Source organism: Trematomus bernacchii, unplaced genomic scaffold (genome assembly GCF_902827165.1).
Source record: "Trematomus bernacchii unplaced genomic scaffold, fTreBer1.1, whole genome shotgun sequence".
NCBI classification, from domain to species: domain Eukaryota; kingdom Metazoa; phylum Chordata; class Actinopteri; order Perciformes; family Nototheniidae; genus Trematomus; species Trematomus bernacchii.
The window spans coordinates 28,736-39,774 of record NW_022987541.1 but is presented as its reverse complement, the minus strand read 5'-3'; the positions used below and the strand labels follow the sequence as shown (position 1 = coordinate 39,774).

Here is an 11,039-nt window from a genome sequence, read left to right as displayed (position 1 = left end):
ATGTGACCGAGCTGTAGTTCCTTTATAGCCCATCATTAGCCACCTTTAGCTTAGCGGTGGTGACGTGAAGTCATGTGACCGAGCTGTAGTTCCTTTATAGCCCATCATTAGCCACCTTTAGCTTAGCGGTGGTGACGTGAAGTCATGTGACCGTGCTGTAGTTCCTTTATAGCCCAACATTAGCCACCTTTAGCTTAGCGGTGGTGACGTGAAGTCATGTGACCGAGCTGTAGTTCCTTTATAGCCCATCATTAGCCACCTTTAGCTTAGCGGTGGTGACGTTAAGTCATGTGACCGTGCTGTAGTTCCTTTATAGCACAACATTAGCCACCTTTAGCTTAGCGGTGGTGACGTGAAGTCATGTGACCGTGCTGTAATTCCTTTATAGCCCAACATTAGCCTCCTTTAGCTTAGCGGTGGTGACGTGAAGTCATGTGACCGAGCTGTAGTTCCTTTATAGCCCATCATTAGCCTCCTTTAGCTTAGCGGTGGTGACGTGAAGTCATGTGACCGTGCTGTAGTTCCTTTATAGCCCAACATTAGCCTTTAGCTTAGCGGTGGTGACGTGAAGTCATGTGACAGTGCTGTAGTTTCTTTATAGCACAACATTAGCCACCTTTAGCTTAGCGGTGGTGACGTGAAGTCATGTGACCGTGCTGTAGTTCCTTTATAGCCCAACATTAGCCTTTAGCTTAGCGGTGGTGACGTGAAGTCATGTGACCGTGCTGTAGTTCCTCTATAGCCCATCATTAGCCTCCTTTAGCTTAGCGGTGGTGACGTGAAGTCATGTGACCGTGCTGTAGTTCCTTTATAGCACAACATTAGCCTTTAGCTTAGCGGTGGTGACGTGAAGTAATGTGACCGTGCTGTAGTTCCTCTATAGCCCAACATTAGCCACCTTTAGCTTAGCGGTGGTGACGTGAAGTCATGTGACCGTGCTGTAGTTCCTTTATAGCACAACATTAGCCACCTTTAGCTTAGCGGTGGTGACGTGAAGTCATGTGACCGTGCTGTAGTTCCTTTATAGCCCAACATTAGCCACCTTTAGCTTTGCGGTGGTGACGTGAAGTCATGTGACCGTGCTGTAGTTCCTTTATAGCACAACATTAGCCACCTTTAGCTTAGCGGTGGTGACGTGAAGTCATGTGACCGTGCTGTAATTCCTTTATAGCCCAACATTAGCCTTTAGCTTAGCGGTGGTGACGTGAAGTCATGTGACCGTGCTGTAGTTCCTCTATAGCCCATCATTAGCCTCCTTTAGCTTAGCGGTGGTGACGTGAAGTCATGTGACCGTGCTGTAGTTCCTTTATAGCACAACATTAGCCTTTAGCTTAGCGGTGGTGACGTGAAGTCATGTGACCGTGCTGTAGTTCCTCTATAGCCCAACATTAGCCACCTTTAGCTTAGCGGTGGTGACGTGAAGTCATGTGACCGTGCTGTAGTTCCTTTATAGCACAACATTAGCCACCTTTAGCTTAGCGGTGGTGACGTGAAGTCATGTGACCGTGCTGTAGTTCCTTTATAGCCCAACATTAGCCACCTTTAGCTTTGCGGTTGTGACGTGAAGTCATGTGACCGTGCTGTAGTTCCTTTATAGCACAACATTAGCCACCTTTAGCTTAGCGGTGGTGACGTGAAGTCATGTGACCGTGCTGTAGTTCCTTTATAGCCCAACATTAGCCTCCTTTAGCTTAGCGGTGGTGACGTGAAGTCATGTGACCGTGCTGTAGTTCCTTTATAGCCCATCATTAGCCTCCTTTAGCTTAGCGGTGGTGACGTGAAGTCATGTGACCGTGCTGTAATTCCTTTATAGCCCATCATTAGCCTCCTTTAGCTTAGCGGTGGTGACGTGAAGTCATGTGACCGTGCTGTAGTTCCTTTATAGCACATCATTAGCCACCTTTAGCTTAGCGGTGGTGACGTGAAGTCATGTGACCGTGCTGTAGTTCCTTTATAGTCCAACATTAGCCTCCTTTAGCTTAGCGGTGGTGACGTGAAGTCATGTGACCGTGCTGTAGTTCCTTTATAGCCCAACATTAGCCTCCTTTAGCTTAGCGGTGGTGACGTGAAGTCTAGTGACCTTGCTGTAGTTCCTTTATAGCCCAACATTAGCCACCTTTAGCTTAGCGGTGGTGACGTGAAGTCATGTGACCATGCTGTAGTTCCTTTATAGCCCAACATTAGCCTTTAGCTTAGCGTTGGTGCAGTGAAGTCATGTGACCGTGCTGTAGTTCCTTTATAGCCCAACATTAGCCTCCTTTAGCTTAGCGGTGGTGACGTGAAGTCATGTGACCGTGCTGTAGTTCCTTTATAGCCGAACATTAGCTTCCTTTAGCTTAGCGGTGGTGAGGTGAAGTCATGTGACCGTGCTGTAGTTCCTCTATAGCCGAACATTAGCCTTTAGCTTAGCGGTGGTGACGTGAAGTCATGTGACCGTGCTGTAGTTCCTTTATAGCACAACATTAGCCACCTTTAGCTTAGCGGTGGTGACGTGAAGTCATGTGACCGTGCTGTAGTTCCTCTATAGCCCAACATTAGTCTCCTTTAGCTTAGCGGTGGTGACGTGAAGTCATGTGACCGTGCTGTAGTTCCTATATAGCCCAACATTAGCCTCCTTTAGCTTAGCGGTGGTGACGTGAAGTCATGTGACCGTGCTGTAGTTCCTCTATAGCCCAACGTTAGCTTTTTACCTCAGAAATCACAGAGTGGTGTTAATATGTGGAGATTATCCTGCTGCTCATAAACGTTTGTTTGACACAGAGATTATTTTCTGACATAATCCAAAATCACATGGATGAATCTCATTGGACCAGAGAGATGCTGCCTTCAGGAACCAACACAGTTCAATACCAGCATCTCTGCAGCTCTGTTTTAATCTGCCTTTTATTAATCTATAAAAGGTCAGAATATATTGAAGGATGTCTCTGAGTCCAATGGGAAGTTTCTCGGTGGTATTTACTGATCGTCAGTCCTCACATACAGAGCTGAATCCAGATCAGATGCACGCTGAAGGCTCTTTGAGCATCTCTCACTGATCCTGCTGTGATGTTCCATGTTTGTTGTTTGTTTCTCATGCGTCTTGATGTTTGTCTGTTGATGTTACACATGGAGCTGCTGTGATGCAAGGAGCATTTCAGACTGGATCTGACCAGTAAAGTATTATGGTATCGTATGGTATCATCGGCTCGGCTTCCTGTATCATCCCTGCAGCTCTTATTAACCGTTAGAATATATTGAAGAATGTCCCGGTTTCTGTGAGTCCAATGGGAAGTTTCTCACTGACCGTCAGTCCGAGCTGCTTCATCAGTAGTCATTACAATGTGAGAATATATTGAAGGCACATCATCACAGTTCCCTGCTTCACCGGCTGATCTTCCTGCAGCGCAGCAGGCGGAGGAAGGTGTTCCTGAAGGCCACGTTGCAGAAAGCGTAGCAGCCCGGGTTGACGGCGCTGTTGATGTAGCAGAGCCAGTACCCCCCCGTCCAGAGGAAGCCCGGCACACACGAGTGGCAGAAGGCGGCGACCACCGCCATCACGTTGTACGGCGTCCAGGTGACGATGAAGGCCATCAGGATGCAGAGGATGGTCTTCGTCACCCTCCTCTCCCTCGCCGCGACCCTCTGAAGCCGCCGCTCCTGAGACCTGCGATGGAAAACGGTATCATAAGTGTTCGGAAAATAGTGAATGTACTCTTCCAATATGAGAGCAACATGATAACAAAGGTATCCCAACTGTAGCTGTGAACATGACAGGATGTATGATTACCTAGAAGAGCATCAGGACTGTTTTAGGCATATGATAGCTATGTGATTAACATGATGATTCAGCCTCTATGGAGATATATGACAAGCATGATCATTTCTGACGTGGAGCTAATTAATAATTTTTCTAAAATGAATAATTTTTCTAAAAATGAATAATTTTTCTAAAAATGAATAATTTTTCTAAAAATGAATAATTTTTCTAAAAATGAATAATTTTTCTAAAAATGAATAATTTTTCTAAAAATGAATAATTTGAAAAATTCTGACTTTTTCTAAAAAAATCTGACTTTTTCAAAAAAAATATGACTTTTTCTCAAAATTCTGACTTTTTCTCAAAATCTCAAAATTCTGACTTTTTTTAGAAAAATCTGACTTTTCTCAAAATTCTGACTTTTTAGAATTTTCTATTTAGAAAAATGAATAATTTTTCTAAACATTTATAATTTTTCTAAAAATTTATAATTTTTCTAAACATTTATAATTTTTCTAAAATTTATAATTTTTCTAAACATTTATAATTTTGCTAAACATTTATAATTTTTCTAAAAATTTATAATTTTTCTAAACATTTATAATTTTTCTAAAAAGTCAGAATTTTTAGAAAAAGTCAGAATTTTTGGAACAATTCTGATTTTGGAGATTTTGGAGAACAAGTCAGATATCGGAGAAAAAGTCAGAATTTTGAGAAAAGTCAGATTTTTATAAAAAAAGTCATAATTTTGAGATTTTGAGAAAAAGTCATATTTTTTTTGAAAAAGTCATCTTTTAGAAAAAGTCATATTTTTTTTGAAAAAGTCCGAATTTTGAGAAAAAAGCCAACATTTATGAAAGAAAACTCAGTATTTTGTACATGACAGGATGTGTGATTACCTAGAAGAGCATCAGGACTGTTTGAGGCATATGATAGCTATGTGATTAACATGATGATTCAGCCTCTATGGAGATAGACATATGACAAGCATGCTCATTTCTGACGTGGAGCTAATCTGAAGTAAACATTGAATACTGCTTTCTATTCCTCCATCTTGTGACTGTGTAACTCCCTCTCTTGGATATCAGCATGTGAAGGACACTGTTCAGGAACTAGTTGATGCTCTGTATGTGATGACTCCTTCCATTCTGGAGAGGATCACAAGTACATGGATCCTGAGATTGAAGCTCAAGCCGGAGACCAGTGATTATTAACATTTTAAGTGTTCAGAAAAATACAGAATTTTGAGATTTTGAGAAAAAGTCATAATTTTGAGATTTGAGAAAAAGTCATATTTTTTTTGAAAAAGTCATCTTTTAGAAAAAGTCATATGTTTTTGAAAAAGTCCGAATTTTGAGAAAAAAGCCAACATTTATGAAAGAAAACTCAGTATTTTGTACATGACAGGATGTGTGATTACCTAGAAGAGCATCAGGACTGTTTGAGGCATATGATAGCTATGTGATTAACATGATGATTCAGCCTCTATGGAGATAGACATATGACAAGCATGCTCATTTCTGACGTGGAGCTAATCTGAAGTAAACATTGAATACTGCTTTCTATTCCTCCATCTTGTGACTGTGTAACTCCCTCTCTTGGATATCAGCATGTGAAGGACACTGTTCAGGAACTAGTTGATGCTCTGTATGTGATGACTCCTTCCATTCTGGAGAGGATCACAAGTACATGGATCCTGAGATTGAAGCTCAAGCCGGAGACCAGTGATTATTAACATTTTAAGTGTTCAGAAAAATACAGAATTTTGAGATTTTGAGAAAAAGTCATAATTTTGAGATTTTGAGAAAAAGTCATATTTTTTTTGAAAAAGTCATCTTTTAGAAAAAGTCATATTTTTTTTGAAAAAGTCCGAATTTTGAGAAAAAAGCCAACATTTATGAAAGAAAACTCAGTATTTTGTACATGACAGGATGTGTGATTACCTAGAAGAGCATCAGGACTGTTTGAGGCATATGATAGCTATGTGATTAACATGATGATTCAGCCTCTATGGAGATAGACATATGACAAGCATGCTCATTTCTGACGTGGAGCTAATCTGAAGTAAACATTGAATACTGCTTTCTATTCCTCCATCTTGTGACTGTGTAACTCCCTCTCTTGGATATCAGCATGTGAAGGACACTGTTCAGGAACTACTTTTACTTCTTCCATGTTGAACACAAATACCTGAACTTTCTACTTCTTACATTTTCCAAACAGGCTGGTTCCTTTAGTTTGAATCTGTGCTTCATTACATTTATACGAGCACATATCAGACATGGAACAGTGAATACTGAACATTAGGGTGAAGTGTCTCGCCCAAGGACACAAAGTTATGGGTACTTTTTACTTCAGTACATTTCAAAGCCCGTACTTCTTTACTTTTACTTGAGTAAAGAAGTTTAGTGAATACTTCTACTTTCACCAGAGTATTTTTAAACAGGAGTATCTTCTACTTGAGTAAAGGATGTGTGTCCTCTTGCCCTCTGTGCTGGTTTGTCTCAGTGACTTTCCCCCACAGACCTGAAGCTGCTGAAGGTGGAGAACGTCGTCTTGTTGGCATCTGCGTTGGACGAAGAGTCCGTCTCAATCTTGTTGGAGTCTTCGATACGAGTGTCCGCCGCAGGACTCCTGGACGTCTTCCTGCTCCTCCCAGACTTGGGCGTGCTGCTCTCTGATTGGTTCAGAGACACGTCGGAGGCGGGCTCTCTGCTCACCACGCTGCGGCGCCGCTTCAACAGGAAGTCCTTGATCGAGGGGCTGGAGGTCGCCGGGCGAACGTTCAATCTGCCACGACTCGCCACCGAGAGACGGCTGTACGAGGAGAGGAGATGAGGTAAGGTAAGGTGAGGTAAGGTAAGGTGAGGTGAGGTGAGGTAAGGTAAGGTTAGGTAAGGTGAGGTGAGGTGAGGTGAGGAGAGCGGTGAGTGGGTGAGGTGAGGTGAGGTGAGGTGAGGTGATGTGAGGTGAGGTGAGGTGAGGTGAGGTGAGGTGGGGTGAGGTGAGGTGAGGTGAGGTGAGGTAAGGTGTGTCTGTCTGTGTGTGTGTGTGTGTCTGTGTGTGTGTGTGTGTGTCTGTGTGTGTGTGTGTGTGTGTGTAGTCTGTGTGTGTGTCTGTGTGTGTGTCTGTGTGTGTGTGTGTGTGTGTGTGCGTGTGTGTGTGTGTGTGTGTGTGTGTGTCTGTGTGTGTGTGTGTGGTGTGTGTGTGTGCGTGTGTGTGTGTGTTGTGTGTGTCTGTGTGTGTCTGTGTGTGCGTGTGTTGTGTGTGTGTGTTGGTGTGTGTGTGTGTGTGTGTGTGTGTGCGTGTGTGTGTGTGTGTGTGTGTGTGTGTGTGTGTGTGTGTGTGTGTGTGTCTCACCTGTAGAGGGCCACCATGGTGAGGGCGGGCAGGAAGAAGGAGGGCAGCGTGGTGGCGAGCGTGGCGGCGGGGCTGGAGATCAGCTGCAGGAAGCACTCTCCGTCCGGGACCAGACGTTCCCCCCCGCTGCTCTGCCAGCTCAGGATGGAGGGGGTCCAGAGCAGGAAAGGGAGGAGCCAGGCACAGCCAATCATGAGCCTCGCTGTGTTAGCACTGCGGCGCCGCGGATAGCTGAGCGGCCGCCACACACACAGGAAGCGGTCCAGGCTGATGAGCAGCAGGTGCAGCACCGAGGAGCCGCTCACCCCGTGGTCCAGGACCAGGAAGAGGTCGCAGGATGCGGGGCCCAGCGGCCAGCGGCCAATCAGCACGTAGCTATGGACACAAATGACAACAAAAGCCTTGAATCCTTAAGCTTCAGTGTAGAAATGTCTCCAACAGAACATAACAGCTGAGCACCGTACAGAGAGAACAGGCTGACGGACAGCAGCCCCACCAGCAGGTCAGCCACCGCCAGGCTCAACAGGAAGTAGTTGTTGACGCTGCGCAGGCGAGGGTTCACCTTCACCGACAGGATGACCAGCGCGTTGCCCGTCACCGTGATGACGCTCAGGGAGGCAGTCGCCACGGCGATGAGGACCAGCTGGGCGGTGCTGTAGGGCCAGGAGGACGCTCTGATTGGATGATAGGAGGAGGCGTTCACGCAGGATCGGAGCCACAGGGAGGCGTTCAGGTCCTCTCCCATGATCCCTGGAAAAACACACAGATGCAGGTGCATTGTGGGTAATGTAGGCGGCAGGTTTTAACGATAAGAAGAACGCCTCTGGTTTTTGAAAGCATTTAAATAACTTTATTTAAAACTCTAAACTTTGTACAGGAAACACAAAGGAGAAAGAACAGTCCCTGCTCGCAAAGTGAGCGACAACCATGAAAACACACACAGACACACGAAACACACGAAACACACGAAACACACACGAAACACACAAAACACACACGAAACACACACAAAACACACAAAACACACACAAAACACACACAACACACAACACAAACAAAACACAAAAAACACAAAAAACAAACAAAAACACAAAAAAACACACACAAAACACACACGAAACACACAAAACACACACAAAACACACACACACAAACACACACAAAACACACACACAAACACACAAAACACAACACACAAACACACACAAACACACAAAACACACACACACCACACAAAACACACACACACACCACAAACACACACACAACACACACAAAACACACACAACACACACACACACACACACACACACACCACACACCACACACACACACACACACACACACACACACAACACACACACACACACACACACACACAAGGGAAAACAATGGCAACATGGCACACGCGCACATTGTGTGACGTGGGCGCACTTTGAAGCTCACATTTGGAGCCCTGAACATATATGAAAACTCACCAAGTGTTGCACGCACGTCAGGACGGGTGAACATAAACGTGAGAAATGGGTTCCGGAACTTTGCGTAAAAAATGGCAAGCCACGCCCACTTTCGTTTTTAACATAAACTCCCCCCACTTTGACGTTCACGTAAACGAACGAAAATCGCTACGTATATCAAGGGTGCGGAGACAAACTAAAAAGCCACTTGGAGGTGTGTAAAAAAACGTACAGGAAGTCGGCTATTTTTTATTTGGCATTGGAAAAACGCAATTTATTTATATTTATCCTCCGAGGGATTTTATCCGATCGACTCCAAATTCGTCAGGTCGCGTCTCGAGACCTGGGGGATGAAAAGTTATACAAATCTAAACTTTTCACCGCACGACGTAGCCGTGATGCTAACAGTCCAGCCCTGAAGACATCTACGTGTCAGTTTTGAGATTTCGTCAAATGCCGTTGCCATGGCAACACAATGCTCGCCATGAAACACGGTTCTCTCATAACTTCAGTGGAAATGCTCCAAACGGCCCAAAATGTCACATGTTTGGTAACGATACAGCCATCAACACATCTAGGCGTATTATGGGGTGTCATCATAAGCCGTTGCCGTGGCGACAGATCACTCGCCATCAAACACGAAGTTGCTGTAACTCCTTTAGACATTGTCTGATCGGCAGGAAACTTCCCACGTTAGCCAACGGTCGACTCTGCGTGACGTCAACGTGCCGCTCATCGCTGCTCGTAGCTTTAATTATCATTATTTTTCATTAAATAAATAAAATAACTCAAACTAATTTACGACACAACAGATGTTTTTCTCTCAAGTTTAATAGAAAGTAATATATCCTGCAGGCTTCAGATTGAATTGAAACAGAATAAAAATAAACAATTGATGTGGCTGTTGTTCCCAGGGCGAGCACCAGAGGGCGCCACACCCCACCATATTAAGAGAATGCCTGCAGAGCATCGTGTGCAGTGCATGATGCACATCAGGAGAGCTACGTCATTTATTCCATTATTTCATTCATGCTTTCAATGTCTTTTCTTCAGCTATTTATTAATTTAATATTATTCTCCTAACCGCTTTCCTTTGAAACATTTAAGTCAATTATGAGCTATAACTATAAGCACAAACACATCAGATAAGCTCACCAAAAGTACCTTCTGTGAGGTGCTGCTCCTCCTGAGGCTCCTGCAGTCTGAGCTCTCCTCGACTCCTCGGGTTTATATGTGTGTGTGCGTGGTGTGTGGTGTGTGGGTGTGGGTGTGTGCGTGTGTGTATGGTGTGTGTGTGGTGTGTGTGTGGTGTGGCGTGTGTGTGCGTGTGCGTTGAGTGTGTGTGTGTGTGTGTGTGTGTGGGTGTGTGTGTGGGTGTGTGTGTGTGTGGTGTGTGTGTGTGTTGTGTGTGTGTGTGTGTGTGTGTGTGTGTGTGTGTGCGTGTATGTGTGTGTGATGGGGGGGGCTCCATGTGGGACGTAATGCCACTTTATGACTCTGAGAATAGACCGACTGCTTCCTGTCATTAATAAAAGTGACTCCATCAGCCACAGCTCTCCCCCCCCCCCCTTTCTTCTCCAGCAGTTAAGTTAACTGTAGGTTTGCATTTTAAATATATTCTTTTCTTTTGTGGGGTCTGCCCCCAAAAAACAGTTTTAAGTCCTGAGAAAGTCAAATCAGACGGTGTGTAAAACTACACTGCCCAGCCAACAGAAAGGAACCACTTTGATTGAACTAGGCCAGTAGGTAAGGGCTTTCCACTGGATAATAACTGAAGTATAAAAGAATGCATGACTGAAGTGATGGAGACCATGTTTGAAGGCAAACAAAAAGAGGAAATAACAGGTCAAATCAAACCCCTCTCAGATTCCACAGCAACCAGAAGAACATAAATACTGGCTGGTGATTTGATGAATCAGCTTTGTGATGGAATAGAAAATGCACAGTGCATTTCCTTAGCTGTGGATGAGTCCACTGACACCACTGACAATGCTCAGTTGCTGGTGTTTGTGAGTTTTGATGATGAGGCAAAGGGGGAGTTTGTTGAAGATGTGTTGGGCCTGACGAACCTCAGTGGACACACAAGGGGGCAAGACATTTATAAAGCAATAATGGGAATGCTGAATGAAAGAGGGTGCAGCTGCCTTTACTCATAACTGTGCAGCTCTCACACTGCGACTCTGAGGGATCAAGCACAGACACAAGAACAATGGAAACTGCTGCAGACAGAGACTTTTTGTTTTTGCAACCTCGTGTTAAGAATCTTGTTGCAATTGTTTAAAAGTTTGAATGACCGTAATAAACTGACCTTTGTCTTATTGAAACATTTCTTTGGACCTTTAAAGGGCCCATGTCATGGCCATTTCCACTGATCATAATTACATTGTTGAGGTATACTAAAATAGATTTATACTGTGCAATTTTCCAAACTCACATTGGTTTCGCATACAGCATCTCTGTCAAGCATGTGTATTCAGCAGTATTCA

At 44.3% G+C, this 11,039-nt stretch overlaps 1 protein-coding gene across 1 annotated transcript; it reads right to left on the bottom strand.

Moving 5' to 3' along the window:
* Nucleotides 1–3,360: 3,360 nt before the first annotated feature.
* Nucleotides 3,361–7,841, bottom strand: LOC117476186 (muscarinic acetylcholine receptor M4-like). Its single transcript, XM_034122556.1, has 4 exons — nt 7,561–7,841; nt 7,097–7,471; nt 6,263–6,553; nt 3,361–3,643 (listed from the first exon to the last, which is right to left on the bottom strand). Exons 1-4 carry the CDS (start codon nt 7,839–7,841, stop codon nt 3,361–3,363), a joined length of 1,230 nt encoding a protein of 409 aa, XP_033978447.1.
* Between the last annotated feature and the right edge of the window lie 3,198 nt (nt 7,842–11,039).